Genomic DNA, 23,664 nt, shown 5'->3' with positions numbered 1-23,664 from the left:
AAAAAAAAAAAAAAATGAGTAGACTGAATAGATGAAGGCACTCCCAGTTCAGAACAAGACAAGTGGCTCTCAAAATTTGGTCTATGGACCAACAGCACCAACATCCCCAGGGAGTATGTTAGAAGTGCAGCTTTTCAGACCTACTGAATCATACACTCTAGAGGCGAAGCCAGGAATCTATTTTAACAATCCTCTGGGTGATGCTGATGCATACTGAAGTTTGAAAACCACTGCATTAGAATTGTAAATAGCATTATTTTTTTTTAATTCTACTTATTTTATTGTTATTGTTGTTGAGAATATACACAATAAAACATAAACCAATTCAAGTTTCTACATGTACCATTTAGTAACACTAATTACATTCTTTGAGCTGTGCAGCCATTCTCATCCTCCTTTTCTGAGTTGTCCCTCCCTCACTAACATAAATTCACTGCCCCAAAGGTTCCTATCTAATCTTTCGAGTTGCTATTATCAGTTTGATACCATACAGACAGTTCTTAAAAGAGTATAATGCTCAAGGCAGGCATTCTTTACTAGTTAAGCTTAACTACTGTTTGGCTTTAAGAAGACTTCAAGGGACAGTGTTGGTTTAAGGTTTAAAGACTATCTCAGGGCAATAGTTACAGGGGTTCATCTAACCTTCATGGCTCCAGGAAGTCTGGAGTCCATGAGAATTTGACATTTGGCTCTACATTTCCCCACTTCTGATCAGGATTCTTCTATGGAATCTTTGCTCAAAATGTCCAGTAATTGCAGCCAGGCCTCATCCAGTTCTTCTGGTCTCATGGCCAAGGAGGCAGCTGTTCACAGAGGCAATTAGCCATACATTCCTCCTGACACACACTCCTGACTCTCTCCTTCCTCTGTTGTTCCTGGTGAAGAGACACCAGTTGTGCCTTGGATGGCTGCTTCCAAGCTTTTAAGACTGCAAGCACTATGCAATGAACTAGGAGGTAGAACAGAAGCACTAAACATGTTATTAGGCCAATTAACTGGGATGTCCCAAGAAACTATGATCCTAACTTCCAAACCAAGGAACCAAATCCCAGGATGTTTTTGATTGTACATTAGTAGCCCCAGCAGCTACTTTGTCTGTGTGTGTGTGATGTATATCTAGCAGACTGTTTTTACCAATTCAATTTTTTACAGGTATACTATTCATTTATAGCAATTATAACTGGCTGTGCAACCCTCCCCTTAATCAATGCAATATTTCACTCACCACTAGCCCTCACTTTTCTTCTCCCTCCTTCCCTTGGTAACCACTAATAAACTTTGTTCTCCATACATTTGTCTTTTCTTGTCTTTTTATGTAAATGAGGTTATACAGTATTTGTCCTCTTGTGATTGTCTTAGTTCACTCTATATGTCTTCCAGCACTGCTCATATTCTAAACAGCATTATAATAGAAGCAGTTATTATTTTGTATCAACCTCTACTTACTGAGTGCTACTCTAAGTATTATGCAGATATTGTATTATTTCGTTCTCTTGACAGCCCTATGGAGTAGATACTGTTAACTTCATTTTACAGATAAGGAAACTAGGGCCAAATGAGGTTATTAACTTAGCCTACTAATAATCCTCAAGGCCAGAAATGGAATTCAGATCTGGATGACTGCCAAGGTGGTACTCTTTCCAGGATGCCATACAGCCACAAAAAAGATCATGTCATTCAGAACAATTATACTCAAATAATAGACCAATCCAAATCAATTCCCATAGGACAGGAGTGCATGGGCAGGAAGGACACAGGAAAGAAGGTGGGAAGACAGCTGTTATGTTGTGGGTAATTGCAGTCAATGTCATGAAACAAAATGTGTATGAAATGCTGTACGGAAAATGAATTTGCTCTGTAACAATTAAAAAAAAAAATCAATCCCCATAAAAAGCTTTATGATCCTAACCCCAGGTCTTACAGGATTGAGCTTGGTTTTCTCTCCCAGTCCTTCTTCTTCTGGTAACTTTGAATGCATCCAATAGAATCGGAAATCAGTCTGCCACAGGGAAAGGAGGGAGAAAGATGAAATACAGCTCATCTCAAACTCAAATGGGATAAAAAGCTATCCCATTCTAAATAGCCTCTGGATTTACAAAGACCTAAGCCCTTATGTTGTTACTCTCATTTCCCTTTAAAAAAAAAATCATAAGGTCAGGAAAACATTCATAAAATCTTTGAAGGTGTTTTTCTTAAAATACAGTTGGATTGTTGATAGTAGTAAAGCCAGTTTTTATCACTGAAGGCCTACTATGTGTCAGACTCCATGTTAGGGGCTTTACATGCATAATATTAATCCTCACAACTACCCTCTGAGGGTTGCACAATCATCACCCTCGTTTTATAAATGAGGACTCTGAGGTTAAGAGAGGTTAAGTCACTTGCCCAAGGGCACATACAAAGTACTGTGGGACCCAAGACTCTCCAACTCCAAAGCTTATTATGTTAACTTTCATTTTATTTTAATCCTGAGGATTAGAGATTACTATATGGTTATAAGGAGCTCTGGTAGCATAGTGCCTAAGGCACTTGACTGCTCACCAGAAGGCTGGCGGTTCAAACCCACCAGCCACTCCTCGGAAGGAAGGCTGGGCAATCCTACTTCTGTAGTGATACTGCCTCGGAAACCCAAGGAGGGGTCGCTATGAGTCAGGGCCGACTCGATGGCAAACAACAACAACAACAAATATGGTTATAACTTCTCATAAACTTTATTTTCTGAATTTTTAATATGTACCTTTTCTGTAGTTATTTTAGGGTTTTTCTTTCTTTTAAATTATTTTACTTTATGAAATATTTTACACATACAGTATTCAAAATATAAAAATATAGGTAGCTTTAATAGCAAATTCATTTAAAGTTAAAGTATTCTTCAACAGGACTAGAAGAAAATAAGATTGAGCAGTTCAAGACTGAATTTATGAGTTCTGGGTTTTTAAGCTTGGCTCTGAATATAGGCAATACTTAACATCTGTGGCTCTCAGCTACCATATATATCTATAAGAAAATAGTACCAGTACTCACTTACCTTATAGAGTTGCTGTAAGGGATGCAATTAGATAATAATCACAAAGTGTTTACTATTTGCAATGCAAATCATGGCTGTTATTATTTGAATGAACCACATCTGAGAATTGTGAGTAGCACCATCACCACCATCACATGATTTGGAAACCCAGCTTGGGGTAAAAGCTATGTAAAGAAACTGCCTAGTTCCACCTCCTACTTTGGCCAGTAGCAACTGGGATCTTAAAAGCTAGCAAGCTGCCATCTACATGGAACGATGGGTCTCTCCTCGTCCAGAGCAAATAAGAATGAAGAAAACCAAAATTCATGGAAACAATTAGTCCTAGCAACTGGTACACTATCCAATCTGCAGCCTATATGACTATGAGACCAGAAGAACTAGATGGTGCCCGGATACCACTGTCATCCACTTGGAAGGGGATCTATGTAGAAGATCCTTTATAGAGAGGGAGAACAATGTGGAACAAAACTCAAAATCATTTGGAGAAAAAAAAAAGGGGGGGGGGGACCAGGTTTGCTGGTCCGATAGAGCCTGGTGGAACCACTGAGACTATGGCCCCTAGCTGCCCTTCAGATCTGGAATTGAACCCACTCATATGAGTTGAACATTTACCTCAAGTAGACACACGCCCTAGAGAGAACAATCATGAGAGAAAGAAGGGCTGCTTATGCACAGGGAGATAGCTCAGGGGGCAGGAGTGCATGGAGGGATGGACACAGGGAAGAGGTAACTATGGGGAGGAAGTGGGAGGGGAGCTGTTGCACTGTGGTAAATTGTGGTCAATGTCATGAGACAAAGTATATGTGAACTGCTGTATGGAAAGTAAATTTGCTCTGTAAACCTTCACCCAAATCACAATAAAAATAAAATAAAAAAGAAACTGCCTAGGATGACAACCCATGATTCTCACACTTGAGCCTGAATCAGAATCACCTGGAGACTTGTTAAAACATAACCTCCAGCCCCACAGTTTCTGATTCAGTAGGTCTGATAATTTGTATTTCTAATAACTTTCTGAAACTCCTGGTCTAGGGACTACACGTTAAGAATCACCGTGATAACAGGCATACGAGCTGAACATTTACATTAGGTAGATACTTTCCTTAGAGAGAACAAACGTGGGAGATTAGAAAGGCTGTGTATGCACAGGAAGACAGCTCAGGGGTTAGGAGTGACTGGAGGCAAGGACACAGGAAAGAGGTAACTATGGGGAGGAAGTAGAGGGGAGCTGTTGCATTGTGGGAAACTTGAGTCAATGTCATGAGACAGAGTGTATGTGAAATGCATTATGGAAAGTGTATTTGCTCTGTAAACTTTCACCTAAATCACAATTTAAAATAAATAAATAAAATAAACTATCACAAATACAAAAACAAAAAAGGACTCACTGTGCTAAACCAATTGATAAAGAGCAAAAAAAAAAAAAAAACCAAAACTCACTGCCATCAAGTCAATTCTGACTCATAGTGACCCCCACTGGGTTTCCAAGGTGGTAAATCTTTACAAAAGTAGATTGCCCCATCTTCCTAACGCTTAGTGGCTGGTGGGTTTGAACCGCCAACCTTCTGGTTAGCAATCAAATGCCTTAGGCACTGTGCTACCAGAACTCCTTGATAGAGAGCAAAATACAAAAAACCACCACTATGAAATGAGACCGAGACTGTGACACTGGAAGTGCTGCTAACAGAGGCTGGAGGCCTGCAAGGCTGACTCAGTCTCACCCTGATGACTACTGCTATCTCCTGTAAGAATCACCTATGTGAGAAAAACTTTGGGAGAAGGTGAAACTTGCCGGTAGAATATTAGGACCTTTCCTCACTTGGAAAGTCTCCTTCCAGTACTGACCCCTCAAAGATTCAAGGTTTTGTGTCCTACTCAGGAGGCCCTGCCACTTTCAGGGTCAGGATGTGGTTGGTGAAGGAGTGGAGGGTGAAGAAGTCTATCTGATGGTGCCTTGCATTCCACACCTTCTCTTCCTTGTGCCCACCCACACAAGGTGGTATCCCCCTCCTAACCCTGCCATCCTCCCCTGCCAACAATCCTCCCACATCAATAGTAGTAGGTGAGGGCAGTTGTAGCTGGTATAAAGCCCGAGCCTACCCCTCTGTTCTGCTTCTCTCTTTCCTCCTTTCAAAATTGCTATATTTCCCTTAGTCTTTTCTATCTCTCTGTTTTGTTTTTTTTTTAAGCTAATTTAAACTCACTCAAAGACTAAGATGCAAGGAGAATTAGATAATGTTCTTGATATACCACATCCTGTATACACCACGAAGTTGGTCACGTACTAAACCCACACACTGAGCCACTTTCCCAAAGGAGAGAAGATAGGAAAAGACAAGAGTGGGAGTACCAATCCTTACCTGGCAGTCATAAAAAGGGTGTCCTCGCCAGCACATCACATCTAGAACGTAGTAGGTCTGGTTTACCTCGCTGTAAATGCAGTCCAGAATGGTGTAGTCTGGGGACACAAAGCAGAAAGTCAGTACAGGATCCCCTCCCAATCAGTTCCTCTGTCTTGATCCAGGGAGCCCCACTGCAACAATCCTCAGTGCTTGCAGTAATCCCCAGCACTCAGGTCCCCAATGGGGTAAGGAGTAAGGACTCGTTAGGGTCAGAGTTCTTCTTCATGACCCTTTCTGGCTACCTGGTACAGCTTAAGGGTGACCTGAAGTAGGACAGCACAAGAGGGATCAAGGCATTCCTGAAGCCTTCAGTGGGAATTCTAAACTCTTAGAATTCAATTCACTCACTTTAGAGCTCAAGTTTGAAAGCAAGTCATCTTTCATTTTCATTTACAATAACTACTTCTGAGTTCCTATCATGTTGTTGTTGTTATTGTTGTTTGCCATCAAGTCAGCCCTGACTCATAGCGACCCCTCCTTGGGTTTCCGAGGCAGTATCACTACGAAAGTAGGACTGCCCAACCCTCCTTCCGAGGAGTGGCTGGTGGGTTTGAACCGCCAGCCTTCTGGTTAGCAGTCAAGTGCCTTAGGCACTATGCTACCAGAGCTCCAGTTCCTATCATAGGCACTGTATTATCATGTGGGGAATATTAACTGTAAATAGTCCTTGCCTTTAAAGTAGTGATAATCTAGTGATAAAATGATCACAGAGGAAAGAGCCAAGGGCTGAATCGTACAGCACAAACTAAGAGGAACGGAAGTTCCAGAAAGAGAAGACTGACGAAGTAGAAAATGTTTCATGGAAGAGATGTCATCACCCAAACACAGAAGAGATAGGATATGAACAGTGTCTTCTAAGAACACCAGGATTTAAAGAACATTTTAGGTGAGAAAACTGAAACGGCATGAGCAAAGGCCCAGATGTAGACTGTGGGGGGCAAACAGAGATGGGAGGGGGGTATGGAGAGCAAGAGAAAGAAGTGAGGAGGGGTGGGCCAAAGGCCACCTGTGAAGGGCTCTAAAAACCCAGAGATCAGTCTGGGCACAGTACAGGGGTCACAAGGAACCACTAAGGGTGCCTGAGCAGGAATGAAAGAGACCAGGTTCAGGCCCAGCTCTGCCACTTCCATGCCCAGTGACCATGGGCAAGTTATTTAAACTCCATGACCTTAATTTTCTCAGCTAGGTTCAGGTGGGCAGGAGAAACTAAGGTGAGGACAATGATCAAAGAAAAAAAAAAAAAAAGGAATTTGCCAGGGATCCTGTACCACTACACCTGGCATTCTCTGAGGGGACTTTCCCCATGGAACTGCATCTGTCACCTCACACAGGTGCACAGGAAAGGAATGTGACCTTAATTCAAGAATTTATTGCCCAGCATCCTCATGAGGCCATGTCTTTCTACAACAAAGGAGGCCTTGTCTTTGAAAAGGAGAGCCAGAGGCTGGTGGCCAGGGCAGTGTCTAAGGTGTGTCGTTACAAAAGTGTACTTTCAAAGTGGGTCTTTAAAATGACTTACCACACAACTTACACTGTCTCTCACGATTACAAAACTTAATAAGTAGACATTTTGAGCAGGTACCTTTTGCTGTTGTTGAGTTTCGCCTGTTGCCTCCTGGCAGAAGGGAAGAAAACCTGTTGACACAATAGCCACTCTTGGTGTAGGCACTGGTGGAACCCTGTGTGGAGAGAAAGCAACCATTCTCATTAGGCATGTAGGTCTCCTCACCCTCCTGCTCTCTCATTCTGCAGGATGTCATCACCCAAACATGGCTCTCAACAAATCTCTTCTATAAGAAAGAGTTTCATCCCCATCCAGGCATAGCTGGCTGTAGTAATAGGAATATGGAGTACAAAAAACCCCCCCCATGACTCCAGACCATGCACAGAACCAAGGCACAGCCTGGGCAAGAGCAGTACACAGATCAGGCGTGGTGGGCTGGGCGCAGGGGCAACTACTCACCCTGGAGGCCACGATTAGGGCTCTTTTTCCAACAGGGCACACAACCATAATCCATTCCTGTCCCAAATCTGAAGGGACATCGATTAACCACTCAGACAGCATCAACTGGGAAAACAAAAAATGGTGTTAGAAGTTCAGCAAGGTTCAGCCAAACAACAGACAGGCCTATAAGGTAAACAATAACACCAGGGAGGTACATGCTCTTTAGAACAACCAATCATACAAGATCAAAAGGACGGCATTTGTCCAGGGATAAAGCTCAGAAGGCAGGAAGGGATAGGAAAGGACAAAGGAAGACAGTAAACACAGGGAGGAAGTGGGAAGAATGCTGTTACACTGTAGGAATTGTAATCAACGTCATGAATCAAAATGTGTATGAATTGTTAAATGGAAAACCAATTCACTCTGTAAACTTTCACCCAAATCACAATAAAAAGTTAAAAGGAAAAAGATCAGCAGTATTACTTAAATGTTTACAATGATGAAGCACTGACGTCCTGAACATGTGCTAACAATTCACATAGAAGAATAAGAAAAGAAAGGGCTGATAGTGAGACCTTCATCCTATTTGCTCAGTAGTTGAGTTTGTTTCCTGCTCTGAGAATAGAGGTCACTCACTGTGAACTTCAGCTTCTCCCCTCACCTTCATGACCTGCATATCCACACCCATCCTTACTAGCTCACTTTCTGTATTGGGCTGATAGAACCCGTTCCTTTCCTTCCTTCATCTATCCAGCTACCAATATATCATAACTATTATGTTCCAGGGATTACAATTCAAAGATGAATAAGGTCCCTGGCCTTGAGATCCTCTTAGACTAGATCATCATTTCGCAAACTGGCATCCCAAATACTGTATCACAGTATGTGAGGAAATTCACCTTTTTAAAAAAAGTGCTGTAGTGAAATAAATCTGGGAAGATTTAACTCTTCCACTTATCATCCCTCCCCTTTAGACAAAGACTCTGTCCCATCAATTAATCCCTCCCACTGAATCTTTCATCTCCCCTTCTCCACACAGTCCTTCCTCTTAATCTACAAATACTCAGCCTCAAACCTTAAAAAAAAAAAAAAAAAAACCTTTGTCAATCAATCGCAACTGGCATAACGTACTACACAAAAACACTGTCCTACATCCTACTTTGGTGAGTGGTGACTGGGGCCTTAAAAGCTTGCAAGCAGCCATCTAAGATGCAACAATTGGTCTCTCCTCATATGGAACAAAGGAAAATAAAGAGAATCAAAGATGCACAGAAACAATTAGTCCAAAGGACTAGTGGACCATGCAAACCTCAGCCTACATGACCCTGAGACCAGAAGAACTAGATGGTCCCTGGCTACCATTGTCAACCACTTGGAATGGGATCAGAATAGGAGATCCTGGATAGAGTGCAAGAAAAATGTGGAAAAAACTCAAAATCATAAAACAAAACAAAACAAAAAAAAAACACAGCCTTACTGGTTTAATAGACTGATGAAACTCCCAAGACTATGGACCCTAGTCACTCTTTGAGTCTGGAACTGAACTAACTCTCAGGGCTTTCAATTAAACAATAGACAGGCATACAAGGTAAACAATCACACCAGGAGGTAAACTCCTTAGAACAATAAACCGTGGGAGATCAGAATGGCATCATTTGCACAGGGAGATAGCTCAGAGGACAGGAATGCATAGGAAAGGACAACACAGGGAAAAGATAACCAAGGGCAAGAAGTAGGAAGAGAGCTGTTATATCATGGGGATTGCAATCAATGTCATGAAACAAAATGTGTCTGAATTGTTGAATGGAAAAAAATTTGCTCTGTAAACTTTCACCCAAATCACAATGAAATAAAGAAATAAATAACCTCTGTCACTCTGCATTTCTCCATTTTGAAAAAAAATACTTAGTATTTCTTGATGCTTCTTTCCCACCCACTGACATCCTCAGTCCAGATTTGTTATCCCACTGCCTTAAGAAAGGCCACATCTCTCTCCTCTCTCTTCCTCCTCCCCACTCCACTCCTGACCACATGTGATGCTGCCAATCATACCTTCTGCTTTGACACATGTTCCCCTGGCCCCCAGACACAGTGCTATTCTGTTTTTTCTCCAAACATTTCTCCACACACTCTCAAAAAACATGTAGAGGAACTTCAGGTAACGCCTTAGGGTAAATCTCATCTATTGCTATACAACTTCACTAGTCACTCCTATGAGGATGCCTCCCAATCTTCCTCCTCCTCCAAACTTCTTTCCTTTTCTCCAGACCTTTATTTCAACTCTTTACTTGGCATCTGTTTCTTCTGCTTCTCATCTCTGCATCTTAAACTCAGCATGTCCAAAACAGATTTCACTGCCTTTTGTTGCCCAAGTACTTCCCATCCCTGAAAACTCACCCTTCCTTTTCCTCATTTTGTAACTGTCAATGGCATCATCATTCTGTTACTAAATCTTAAAAACTTTGAAAAAGAGTTGGCATAACCAACCCTCCCCTAAAAAACAGTAGACATATAACAGCAAAACCACAAGCAACAAAATAAAAAATAGATAAATTGGACTGCATCAGAATTTAAAACTTTTGTGCTGCAAACGATACCATCATAAAGCTAAAAGACAACCCACAGAATGGGAGAAAATATTTATAAAGCATGTATCTGATAAAAGGCTTGTAGCTAGAATGTAGAATTCTAACAACTCAATAATAAAAAGACAACCCAATTTAAAGATGGGCAAGAGATTTGAATAGACATTTCTCATAAAACACAAATGGTCAATAAGTGCACGAAAAGATGTTCAACATTATTAGTCATGTAAATCAAAACCATAATGAATTACAATGGCTATAATAAAAAAAAGACAATGTAAATGTTGGCAAGAATGTAAAGAAATTGGAACCATATATATAGCTCTAGAGAAAGTAAAATGGTGCAGCCACATTGCAAAAGATTCTGGCAGTTCCTCAAAAGATTAAATATAGTGTTACCATACAACCCAGCAATTCCACCTGAGATATACTCAAAAGAAATGAAAATACACATCCACACAAAAACTTATATAAGAATGTTTTTATTAGCATTATTCATAATAGCCAAAGAGTAGAAACAACCCCAAAGTCCATCAACTGGTGAAAATATAAGCAAAATATGGATATCCATACAATGGAATGTTACTCGGTAATAAAAAGGAATGACATACTGATAAATGCTACATTATGGATGAATCTAGAAAACATTATGCTAACTAAAAGAAGAGACAAAAAAACACATATTGTATGATTTCATTTTTTATGAAATGTACAGATTACGTCAATCCAGACAGACAGTAGATTAGCTGTTGCCAGGGACTAAGTGGAAGAAGGAATGGGGAATGAGTGCTAATGGACATGGGGTTTCTTTTTAGGGTGATGAAATGTTCTGGAATTAGGTAGTGGTAAATGGTTACACATAGAGCTCTGGTAGCATAGTGCCTAAGGCATTTGACTGCTAACCAGAAGGCTGGCGGTTCAAAGCTACCAGCCAGTCCTCAGAAGGAAGGCTGGGCAATCTACTTTCATAGTGATATTGCCTCGGAAACCCAAGGAGAGGTCGCTTTGAGTCCTGTCTGACTCGAGGGCACATAACAACAACAACAATGGTTGCACAGCTCTGGAAATACATCAAAAAATACTACATGGTATACTATAAGTGGGTAAATTGTATGGCATATGAATTATATCACAATATAGCTGTGTTTGTTTGTTTAAAAAAAAATAGTAGCAGCTAATGTTTGTGGGCCATTTATTATGGGCTCCAGGCTAAGGAGCCATGGTGGTGTAGTGGTCAAGGCATTTGGCTGTTAACCAAAAGGTTGGTGGTCTGAAATCACCAGCCACTCCATGGAAAAAAAGATGAAGCAGTTTGCTTCTGTAAAAATTTATAGCCTTGGAAATCCAATGAGAGTCGCTATGAGTCGGAATCAACTCGATGGCAATGAGTTTGGTTTTGGTTATTATGGTTCCAGGCTAGGAATTTCAGGTACACTATCTTAATTTTTCAATGGTACAGTTGTTGTTAGATGTCGTCAAGTCAGTTCTGACTAATAGCGACCACTATGCAGGACATAATCAAACACTGCCCGGTCCTGCACCATCCTCATTATCCTTGCTATGCTTGAGCCCATCGTTGCAGCCACAGTGTCAATCCATCTCCTTGAGGGCATCTTCTTTTTCCCCAAACCTCTACTTTATGAAGCATGACATCCTTCTCCAGGGACTGGTCCCTCCCAATAACATATCCGAAGTATGTGAGATAAAGACTCCCCATCTTGGCTTCTAAAGAATATTCTCACTGCACTTCTTCCAAGATAGACAAAACAAATCTGATAGATTTGTTCATTCTTCTAGCAGTCCTGGTGTATTCAGTAATCTTCACCAACACTCTAATTCAAATGCATCAATTCTTCTTCTGTCTTCCTTATTCATTGTCCAGCTTTTGCATGCATATAAGGCAATTTAAAATACCAGTGGTTTGGGTTAGGCACGCCATAGTCCTCAAAGTGGCATCACTGCTGTTGAACACTTCAAAGAGATCTTTTGCAGCATATTTGCCCAATGTAATATCAAAACCAAAACCCACTGCCACTGAGTTGATTCCAACTCATAGCAACCCTATAGGGCAGAGTAGAGCTGCCCTATAGGGTTTCCAAGGCTGTAAATCTTTATGGAAATAGACTTCGTCATTTTTATCCGTGGGGCAGCTGGTGGATGCAAGCCACTGATCTTTTGGTTGGCAGCTGAATGTCGATTGATTTCATGATGGCTGCTTTCATATGCACTGATTGTGAATCCAAGTAAATAAAATCCTTGACAATTTCAGTATTTTCTGTTTATCATGATGTTGCTTAGTCCAGTTGGGAAGATTTCTGTTTTCTTTATGTTGAGATGTAATCCATACTGAAGGCTATAGTCCTTGATCTTCAGCAATATTACGTCAAGTCATCTTCACTTCCAGCAAGCAAAGTCATGTCATTTGCATATTGCAGTTGTTGGAGTCTTCCTTCAATCATGATGCAGCATTCTTCTTCATAGAGTCCAGCTTCTCAGATCATTTGCTCAGCACACAGACTGAATAACTATGGTAAAAGGATACAACCTTGATGCACACCTTTCCTGATTTTAAACCCCTTGTTCTATTCAAATGACTGCCTCTTAGTCTAATGTACAGGTTCCACTTGAACAAATTAAGTGTTCTGGAATTCCCAGTCTTCAAAATGTTAGTCATAATTTTTTATGTTCCACACTCAAATGCTTTTACATAGTCAATAAAACACAGGTATGTTATGATGTGGTATGTTATGATCCACACAGTCAAAAGACTTTGTTTACACAGGTAAACATCTTTCTGGTATTCTCTGCTTTCAGTCAAGATCCATCAGCAATGGTATCACTCATTCCATTTCCTCTTCTGAATCTGGCTTGAATTTCTGGTAGCTCCCTGTTGACATACTGCTGCAACTGTTTTGGAATTATCTTCAGTGAAATTTTACTTGCATGTGATATTAATGATATTATTCAATAATTCCCACATTCTGTTGGATCAAATGGACACAAATATGGATTCTTCCAGTCAGTTTGGCCAGGTAGCTGTGTTCTAAATTTCTTGGCAAAGACGAGTGAGCACTTCCAGCATTGCATCCATTTGCTGAAACATCTCAACTGGTATTCCATCAAATCCTGGAGGCTTGTTTCTTGCAAATGTCCTCAGCATAGCTTGGACTTCTTCCTTCAGTACCATCAGTTCTTGATTATATGCTCCCTCCTGAAATGACTGAATATCCACCAACGCTTTTTGGTACAGTGACTGTGTATTCCTCCCATAATTTTTTGATCCTTCCTCCATCATTCAATATTTTGCCCATAGAATCCTTCAATATTGCAACTCGAGGCCTACATATTTTTCTTCAGTTCCTTCAGCTTAAGAAATGCCACGTGTGCTCTTCCCTTTTGGTTTTCTAACTCCTGCTCTTTGCACATTTCATTATACTACTTTCTGTTCTTGAGCCACCCTTTTAAATTTTCTGTTCAGCTTTTTTATTTCATAATTTCTTCCATTCACTTTAGCAACTCTACATTCAAGAGCAAGTTTCAGAATATCTTCTGGCATCCATTTTGGTCTTTTTTTGCTTGACTTTTTAATGGCCTTTTGCTTTCTTCATGTATAATGTCTTTGATGTCATCACACATCTCAGCTGGTCTTCAGTCATTAGTGTTCAATGCATCAAATCTATTCTTCAGATGGTCTCTAAATTCAGGTGGTACATACTTAAGGGTGTATTTTGGCTCTCGTGGACTTGTTTTAATTTTCTTCAGCATCAACTTGACCTTGCATATGAGCAATTGATGGTCTATTCTGACAGATGGTAAGTTTCTCCATAGTCTCTTTCCACAGATGTAGTTGATATGGTTTCTATGTATTCCATCTGGTAAAGTCCACATGTGTATCTCTGTTTATGTTGTTGAAAAAAGGTAAAAGGTATTTGCCATGTGTAAGTCATTGATCTTACAAAATTCTATCATGCGCTCTCTGGCATCACTTCTGTCACCAAGGCTGTATTCCAGCTATCTATCTTTCTTCTTTGCTTCCAACTTTCACATTTCAGTCACCAGCAATTATCAATACTTCTTGATTGCATGTTTTATCAATCTCAAATTGCATAAGTTGGTAAAAAAAAATCTTCAATTTCTTCATCGTCTGCATTACTGGTTGGTGTATGGGTGACTCTGCTGGTATTTGAAATACCAGTGGCGTAGCTTCCAGCATCACAGCATCATTCAAGCCCCAACAGTATTACAAACTGGTAGACGAGTGGTGGTGAATGGTGTAGACACATGTACTATTAAAAAATGTGAACAACAGTTATATTAATTGGTCTTCCTTGTAGATGTATGGATATTATCTTATCTCTGACAGCATTGTACTTCATGGCAGATCTTGAAATACTCTTTTTGATGATGAATGTGATGCCATTCCTCTTCAATTTGTTATTCCTGGCCTTGTAGACCATATGACTGCCCAACTCAAAATGCCCAACAGCAGTCCGTTTCAGCTCACCAATGACTAGGATATTGATCTTTATGTATTCCATTTAATTTTTGATGACTTAAACAATTTTCCTAGATTCATATGTCATACATTCCACATTCTGATTATTAATGGATGTTTGCAGCTGTTTCTTCTCATTTTGAGTAATGCCGCATCACTAAATGAAAGTCCTGAAATCTTTACTGCATTCATACCATTAAGGTCAACTCTACTTTGAGGAGGCAGCTCTTATTTTGAGTATCTGTGAATACTCTCCTATTTTGAGTACCTTCAAACCTGAGGGGTTTATATTCCTGTGGTGTATCAGCAGTGTTCTGCTGCTATCCATAAAGTTTTCACTGGCCAATTTTTTCAGAGGTAGATCGCCAGATCCTCCTTCTTACTCTTAGTCCGGAAGTTCCGCTGAAACCTGTCCACCATGGGTGACCCTGCTAGTATTTGAAATACTGGTAGCATAGCTTCCAGCATGACAGTAACATGCACACCACAAAAGTATGATTGACAGACAAGTAATGATGAATAGTATAGAGATATTTACTATTAAAAAAAAAACTATCATCAAGTCAATTCTGACTCATAGCAACTCTTTAGGACAGAGTAGAAATGCCCCCATCAAGTTTCCAAGGCTGTAAATCTTTATTGACAAAGATTGCTTCATCTTTCTCCCACGGAGTGGCTGGTGAGTTCAAACTACTGACTTTTTGGTTAGCAGCCGAATGCTTTAACCTCTACACCACCAGAGCGCCTTCAAGAACTATATGGTAAGTACTATTACCATTCCCCATTTTATACATGAGAAAACAGAGACTTAGAGGAGTTACGCAACTTGCTCACAGTCAATATAGAGCCTGGCTTTGAGATCAAGGTCTATGTGACCTCAGAGTTTATAACTTCTCATACTGCCTCACCTCTCCAATCCATTGCTAAATTATGTCCATTCTATCTGGCAATATTTTTCATATTCATGACCTCTTTTCTTTCCTACCTTCAATGCCTTTGGCACCTCTCATCAGATTGGGATTTAGCAAACCCCTAAATAACCTTTCTCTCTCCCCCATCAGCAGTTTCTTTATCCTTTAGCCCCTTCTGCACACTGTTGTGAGAGTCAACATGTAAGTCACACTCTGTTCCTGGCTCAAAATGTCTCAGTGGTTCCCCACAATCCGAAAGAGTCTAAAGCCCTGAACACGCTTTTGAGGTCCTTCACCTCTTTTCCCCTAACTCTATGCTGCTCCATCCTTGCTGGCCTGAACACCATTCCTGAGCACATCATATACTCCTGTCCCACCTCTGGGCTCCTTCTCAGCCTCTTCCTGCTGCCTGGATTGCTCCTGCTTGGCATCTCTGCCTGCCAATCTCTTCCCCACCCTTCAAAGTTGTCTCTTCCTTCATAAACCATTCCCTGATTCCACATTCCTGCCTACTTCTTGATCAGAAGGAATCTCACTTCCTTATAGCACAAATCATAGTTTACACTTACTCCAGGAGTATAAGGCTATTTCTTGTCCATGTATATCGTCCCTATAGCATAGCCTAATTTAGCACAGAACAAACCCTTGAACAATGCTTGCTGAACAGAACTGAACTACGCTTTGTCAGATAGACTGTTATTTATTTGTGCTGTATTTGGGGCAGAGAAAGGGAATGGGAATGTGTATACCCAGAGACCATATTCTAAAGGTGAAAGAGTATTCTGAGATGACAAGACACTTAGGTTGAAGAAAGAAATATGTAATAGCAGAACAGTTCCCTGCCTCCATTCCAACCCACACTCTGTCTTCTGGCCTGGACTGACTGGAGCCCAAGACAACCTCCACATCTGCTTGCCCTATGGCACAAGCTACATTGGTTTCCTTTCGGACTCAACAAAGTGTTCAGTCAAGTTTGTCACATTGATCTGCTGTTTCATGGTCTCAAGCTCACCTTTGCTTGGGCGGCTGGCTAGGCTCTCCTTATTCAGGGGAAGCTGTACATCCTATCTTCTACTACCTGAGTGTGAAGATCCAGGACTGACATCTTAGTACACCAGTTGGTAAAGACCATCAACTTGTGGGTGCTGGGCTGGGCAGGCTCAATCAAAAACACCTGAGCACTACTACTAGAGCAATGAAAAGCATGTGGAGGCTGATATTTTGCTGATAGCTTGGGCTTTAGTAGGGTGTTGGCAGCCTTTGGTAATAGCCTGGGATAAAGGTTCCTAAGCCCACTACCCAGAGACTCCACTGGTGTCCACAAGTCAGTATGCAACACTATAAGCCATCTCTTCTTACCATCCCATAACTTCATAGACAGCAGCATTTTCTCTGCAGTTCCTATTCCTTTTCCCTGCCTCATCCTCCTTATGAGGCCACATCCTCTTTTTCTGTCCACATGTACTTCAGTGGGCTCTAACTACATAGCAAAAGGAGTGGGACTAGCTGAGCCTAATCTTCTCAGGACCACTCACTTGATTAGCATAGCGTTTTGGTAATTTCTTGCTAGTGTCAATGTCCATTTCTTCATCATCTTTCTTCTCTTCATCCTCCTCACTCTCCATCCCTGTCCAGTCATCTTCAGCCAGTCTTCTGGCATGGTTCACATAATCTAGTCGCTTGCTAGAGAAAGAAAAGGCATAAAGATTTGTCTTTACATCTTGTAGGAGGACACTCTGCAATGCAACAGACTTAATTTTAAAGGCTCCAAATGTGAGAGCAACTTGGGAATTCTGGTGGGAGTAAGCGTTTCCTTTGGAAGGCTAAACTAGTGACCACCTCCTCACAGATCCTAAATAGAGAACCCCCATCTGCACACACTCAGCCTTCCTCTGAGTTTCCTAAGAATGAAAAAAGTAACATATTTAGAAGAATCTTCAAGGTTCACTAGCTGAGAAAGCTGACCTTCCCTCCCACCTCCCATCCCCAACTACGAGCTACATCTAGAGCTGACACTTCCCCTGCCTGGCAGATACCAAAGGCCCTGGGGATGGCAGAGAGGAAATGCTGAGATGCAGTGAGAAATCTGAAACACGGATAGCTTCTGGAGCTTTCTGCTTCATAACTTTCAAAAAAGGCCACTTAAGTTTATGATTTAATATCTTTAACTTATTTGTTTCCCTTTATCATTATGCTGCTGCTTCTTTTTGCTTGATTTTTTAACTACATATTCTACAAAGTTTGGGAAATTGAAAAAGAAGAAAAATTTAATTTTCATTTTATACCTTTTGGAACCTGGCAAGAGTGCAGCCACATGAGTCAGTGACACCAGGACAGTTGGTTTCTTCTCAAACAAAGACACACACATATATTATGCACAGTAGTCACATGAAGATACACACCAGAGAGAGTATATGTAAGCATTATGGTCTTTTATTTCAAGAATGAGAGAATTAGTGTCCTTATATACGTGTGAAAGGATGCAGATCCATGGTTATTTCCCAAGTACCATTTGCAATCATAAGAGAGTAGAACTACCCAGATGCCCCTCAGAAGGAGACTGGTTCGATTACACTCCATCGACAGAATACATACCTAGGGACCATAAAAAAGGAATAAAGTAGCACTTATGAACATATATGGAAGCCCTCTATGGTAGTTGTGTATCAACTTGGCTGGGCCTGGTTTAGAATGGCTAGACAGCTGGATATAGTTAATCCCCATGATGAGGCTGGTAATCAACTCCCTGGTGGAATCTACTGGAGCAGCCTTAGGGATGTGGTCTGCTTTCAGTATATAAACAGCAGCTTTGAGAAAGGTTTCTGCAGCTTCTTGGCACACTTGGACCCTGTATGTAGCTTAGTCTTCATTCAGCAGCCTGCCATATTTCCTGCTGATCTTGGAACTGTCTCTAGACTTGAACTAGGGGCCCGCCATACTGTTTGGTAATCTTGGGACTGTGCCATTTTATTTGTCGACCTCAGCAGCCAGCAGCTGCCTGAGTGACCAGACACCACCAGGTCCAGTGGGCTGGGAGCAACAGGCAGCGCTGAAGCCTAAGTTCAAGGGGCCTTCACCCAGCCCCTAGAGCTTGGCACTCTGAACTCGGACTTCTAGCCTCCTAAACTGTAAGATGATAAATCCCTGTTTGTTAAAGCCACCCATTTGTGGTATTTCTGTTAGAGAGTGACACTAAGTAACCAAAACACCCTCCAAGAAACACTGTTAAATAAATGTGCAGAACAGTGTATAGTAAGCTGTTTAATGACTACTTATATCATAAAAAAAAAAAAAAAAAACACAGTTTGGGACCATGGTCACAGGAGACATCAAGCTCAATTGGTATAATGTTCTACATACAAACACCGTTCTACATCCCACTTTAGTGAGTAGTGACTGGGGTCTTAAAAGCTTGCAAGTGGCCATCTAGATGCAACAACGGGTCTCTCCCTGTCTAAAGCAAAGAAGGATGAAGAAAACCAAAGATGTGTGGAAACTATTAGTCCAAGGGACTAGTGGATAATGGGAACCTCAGCCTATATGAGAATGAGACCAGAAGAACTAGATGGTGCCTGGCTACCACTTTCAACCACTCACAAAGGGATCAGTGCAGGAGATCCTGGATAGAGTGGGAGAATAATGTGGGACAAAACTCAAAATCATTAAAAAAAAAACAGGTTTACTGGTCTGATAGAGCCTGGTGAGATACCCACAAGACTATGGCCCCTAGTTATCCTTCAGGTCGGGAACTGAACTCATTCTCATGGCTACCACCCAAACAAGAGATAGGCATATAGGGTAAACATTTACCTCCTTAGAACAGTCTATCATGGGAGAACAGAAAGCAGTATTTGCATAGGGAGATAGCTCAGGGGGCAGGAATGCATAGGAAAGAAGGACACAGGGAAGACATAACTACAGGGAGGAAGTGGGAAGAGAGCTGTTACATTATAAGCAATTGTAGTAATGTCATGAAACAATGTGTATGATCTGCTGTATAGAAAATGAATATTCTCTATAAATTTTCACCCAAATAACAATGAAAATTAAAAAAAAAAACAAACCCACACACAACAGACTTGCTTAAATCTCTATAGACTATCTTTAGAAGGCTACATAAGCAAGGAATTGGATGGCTAGGGGACAGAATTGGGAGGGAGACTTTTCACCACATTCCCTTTGATGTATTTTTAATTTTGAACTATATGAATGTATGACCTATTGTAAAGGTAAAAAGAAAAAACAAAAGGACTGATCTGAGAATATAATCTGCAAGCAATCCCAAAAGCCATAGGGAGCCATCCCTGCTAAAAACATCCAATGATAGAGCACTGGGCAAAAACAGACCAGATGGAAACTGTGTAGCTGTTAATAGTTTTTCCTAAACCCCAATTCCTTGATTCATTCCCCAGAAAAGGCCCAGGTGGCAATTGAGAATAAAAGGCCAGGCCCTGCCTTCAGAGCAATCTAGCCTCAAACACTCCTATCCTGCTGTCTTTGGCTATTTGTTCATCTTGGCGTTAGAATTAAGTGCGTGGAAGACATTTCCTCAGGCTCCCTGAGGAATTACTTGTTTAGAACTCCCAAGGGCTCAGGAGAAACATCTGGGCTAAAGGCAGACAGGAAGACCACACCAATGCCAGGATTCAGAGTGCAGGAGAAGGCACACATAAGCAACACAGGAATGTGGGAAGCAAAAATATGGATGTGGCTTTCACAAGTCCCTGAACTGCAAAGTTCAGTACTACTGCCAGGAAAAAAAATAAAAATAACCTAGTAATTGAACTTTTACTTTCAAACTTCAGTCTTTCCCTATTTCCTCATCTTTTCCTAAGCTCTGGGCATAAAGCTGTTTATCTCTGCCAGGATTTACCCTTCCCAATCTCATAGGCAGGAAGGTCAACCTACAAAGGTCTACTGAGACAAGCCTAGAGCTTCCTGAATGGTTCACAGTTCCCAGCTCCAAGAAAGGAGCCAAGGAGTTAAAGGATCACTTACGATTTCTGCAGTTCCAGTAACCGACGGCGCCGCTCACTCTGCTCTAAGGAACTGTACTTGGATTTGTACTGTGACAGGCGGGGATGTGGGGCTGCTGTGCTATTCAAATCTTGGGTCACAGAAAAGCTACTAGCCAGGGCTTGACTCAGCTCTTCCATCTTTCCTACGAAGGAAAACAAAACAAAAAAATGGTTGAATCAGTTCAGATCATCTCCTGTGTACAGGCAGTTATGATGTAACATGATGGCTACATTTCTAAGAAACACCACTTAATCAAGTCACAATTATTTCCATGGAAAAAGAGGAAGTTAAGGGGTAAATGAGCTACAAATGAACATTTACAGTATTTTATATACTGTAGATATTTCAATAATGATCATTTGATAGCTCTAAGTGTATAAATATAACATCAATCACTTAGCAACCCCACCCCATGACTGAATCTAATTTTTGCTATTTCTCACCCCTCACTCTGAATCCTGTCCTTAGTCCCTTCTTACCACCAGTGACATCCAGCAATGTGATCCTGAGTAATCCTAAGTAGTCACTAATCAATAACTAATAACTTACTGATACAAATTTTATCCAATTGGTTGTTTACTTCCCTAGTAAATGTCAACTCACCTGGCAGGGGATGTTTCAGGGCCACCTGTGTGGGACTCTTGTGTTAATAGGGGAAAAAAGACCCCAGATTCAAACATGTTCTACCAAATCCCTTTTATTAATTCTTACACAGGACAAAGGCAAAACAAAGACAATAATGCAGGATGAGGGAAACCATCAGCATACGCACAGTACAGAAAGCCAAACGGGAGTCTGTTGAGTCATGGCCATGCTGTTGTTATGTGCTGTTGCGTCATCTCCGACTCACAGTGACCCCCCTTGGGTTTCCGAGGCAGTATCACTATGGAAGTAGATTGCCCATTTTTCCTTCTGTGGAGTGGCTGCTGGGTTTGAACCACCAACCTTCTGGTTAGCAGTCAAGTACCTTAGGCACTACGCCACCAGAGCTCCCAATCATGCCCATAGGGCTAATTATATATGATTGAAAACAATGGAAATCATAAAATCATGATTAGTGGCAGATGATTCATCACTATCGCAAGTGGGAACTACAGACCTAGGCAAAGGACCATGACTGAGCTATGTACATAACTGAAAATTCAAAAGGGTTAAAGGTGGTTCTGGGGCTTGACTACCTGGCTAGGTGGTGGTCTGGATATGACTCATGACTATGTGGCCTGAGGCACAGCCACAAAGTGGCTACAAGACAATACCAGGACCCTAAACTTAATTTAGGAGTCCTGGTGGCATAGGGGTCACTATGAGTCAGATCCAACTCCACAGGCAGTGAGTTTGTTTTGAGGAGCTCTGGTAGTGTAGTGCCTGAGGCATTTGACTGCTAACCAGAAGGCTGAGGGTTCAAACCCATCAGCCACTCCTCGGAAGGAAGGTTGGGCAATCGACTTCTGTAGCGATACTGCCTGGAAACCCAAGGAGGGGTTGCTATGAAGGCACATAACAACAATCTACTCTCAACCACACTCTTCCTGAAGGCACACTGCCCCTCCCTAGGATTGTCCTAGAACTTGTCTATGCATAGCCACAATGTTGGTTTAAAGGTCAAAAAGAACTCAAATGGTGTCTGATCTTACACCAAGATTCAAAATGCAGTCCCACTGTGGAATGCAGCCTTCCACAATCCAAGTGCCTCAGAATTTAAGCTCTAATACACTTGGAAAAAAGCCAGAATGTGGAAGGCTGCCTAAAAGCTAACATCAACTGATCCAGAAGTATTAAGAACTTATATGTGGTACATTTGGGAGATAGGGAGTAGATGTCATACTGGAAACAGACTACCCAGGTAGGCCTGGGTAGTGAATGGGAGTAGTGCTAAAGGTGAATCCACACTTCATTCACATTCCTTGAATGAAAGTGAGGTGGCAGAGGAGCTATCTCAAGGGTTAAAGGTGTGCCTCAGGCAGTAAGAAAAATGGGAACATTTGGAAGAAATCTGACTCACTCTCAGCTTCACTATAAACCAGAACCACCGCCAGTGCTTAAACTCCATCTCAGGCCATGTCCCAATGCTCTGAGAACTGAAATCAACAGGTTTATTCCAGTCCCTCCATAGTTAAAAATACAACTTCATAGGCCTCTACTTGGCCAGTGAGTTACTTTCCATTGCACACTTGAAGTCAGATTTATTTTTTTCTTAATTTCCAGCATAAGTGTTTTTTTAAATATGAAAGGAATTTTCTAATTGGTATGATTAACATATTGTCCCATTATTCTTGTGAATTGGAGGCATGAATTGTTATACGTAAATTGTTATACAACTGGCCAGTGATGAGTACTCACTTGTGGTCCATTAGAAAACTTTCATAATAAAAAAAAATCTTTAATCCAGTATGCTTTAGGTACCAAAGTAGTGACTATATCCAAAGTACATTTCTCAGGCCTTATCATCCATCTGGGTGTGGACTCCCTCTCTGCTAAAAATCACAAAATGCTGAAAATTGATGCCTTGGATACAGGGAGTGGTTCCCTGTATCTTCCTTTACGGATGTTACAGGCTAACTCCTACTCTTTCAACATAATCCTTTGAGAGTGCTGTCCCCATTCTGGCCTTGGCACTAGTTAGGCCTATCCTCCACACCTGGAGGTTTATCCTCCACCTGTAGTCACTCCTCCAACTCCCAAATATCCGACCTGCCCAGGCCCTCCCCCGTGCACCAGATCCTCGCAGGTTCCTTGACTCCTCTTCCTCCTCTGGCACCCTCCCCTCCAACTCCCCAGCTCCGGCTCGAGGCGTTCTCGATTCCTTCCTCCCCATCACCCACCAAGCTCCAGCCCCGGGGGCTACCTGCTCTACTCGGTCTTCCTCCCCGCCAAGCCCCTGAACTGCCTTTCTCTATGGAAGTTATCTGGACCTTGCATAATTCGTATTCTCCGCCCCTATCCCTCCACCAAAATTCCCAGAGAGGTCCTGGCCCGGCAGCCAGGAACAGAAAAGCATACGAGCGCCCAAAAAAAGGCTCTAGCCTGGTTCTGCCCCTCCAGGTGCCCACCTGGGAGGGCAGACTTGTGGATACGGCCAGAAGCAATCGCCACAGGGAACCCCAGGAGCTAGAGGAGCGGCCCTCGAACCCGAGACTCACCAGTCCAAGGACACAGGTCTACGCGCCGCCGCCGCCGGGGGCCGACCAATCAACTGCTCTGGGAGATCTAGGTCCGCCTCCTTGGCTAGACCACGCCACCAGGTCCACCAGCCTCGCGCCCGGAGTTTCTGGCTCCTCC

At 41.8% G+C, this 23,664-nt stretch overlaps 1 protein-coding gene across 1 annotated transcript in view; it reads right to left on the bottom strand.

Moving 5' to 3' along the window:
• Window positions 1-20,537, bottom strand: part of SNUPN (snurportin 1) — a 33,255-nt gene extending 12,718 nt beyond the window's left edge. The window contains exons 1-6 of the mRNA XM_007948938.2: window positions 20,365-20,537; window positions 16,902-17,049; window positions 7,394-7,498; window positions 7,013-7,109; window positions 5,389-5,486; window positions 1,922-1,999 (exon numbers count right to left, since the gene is read on the bottom strand). Of these exons, the coding sequence (XP_007947129.1) occupies window positions 1,922-1,999; window positions 5,389-5,486; window positions 7,013-7,109; window positions 7,394-7,498; window positions 16,902-17,049; window positions 20,365-20,522 (684 nt within the window). The 5' untranslated portion in view covers window positions 20,523-20,537. The remainder of the gene's footprint in view (window positions 1-1,921; window positions 2,000-5,388; window positions 5,487-7,012; window positions 7,110-7,393; window positions 7,499-16,901; window positions 17,050-20,364) is intronic.
• Window positions 20,538-23,664: the final 3,127 nt, after the last annotated feature.

Source organism: Orycteropus afer, unplaced genomic scaffold (genome assembly GCF_000298275.1).
Source record: "Orycteropus afer afer isolate SDZICR_OR568_19922 unplaced genomic scaffold, OryAfe1.0 scaffold00233, whole genome shotgun sequence".
NCBI classification, from domain to species: domain Eukaryota; kingdom Metazoa; phylum Chordata; class Mammalia; order Tubulidentata; family Orycteropodidae; genus Orycteropus; species Orycteropus afer.
The sequence above is the reverse complement of the archived record's forward strand: the minus strand, read 5'-3'. Positions and strand labels throughout refer to the sequence as shown.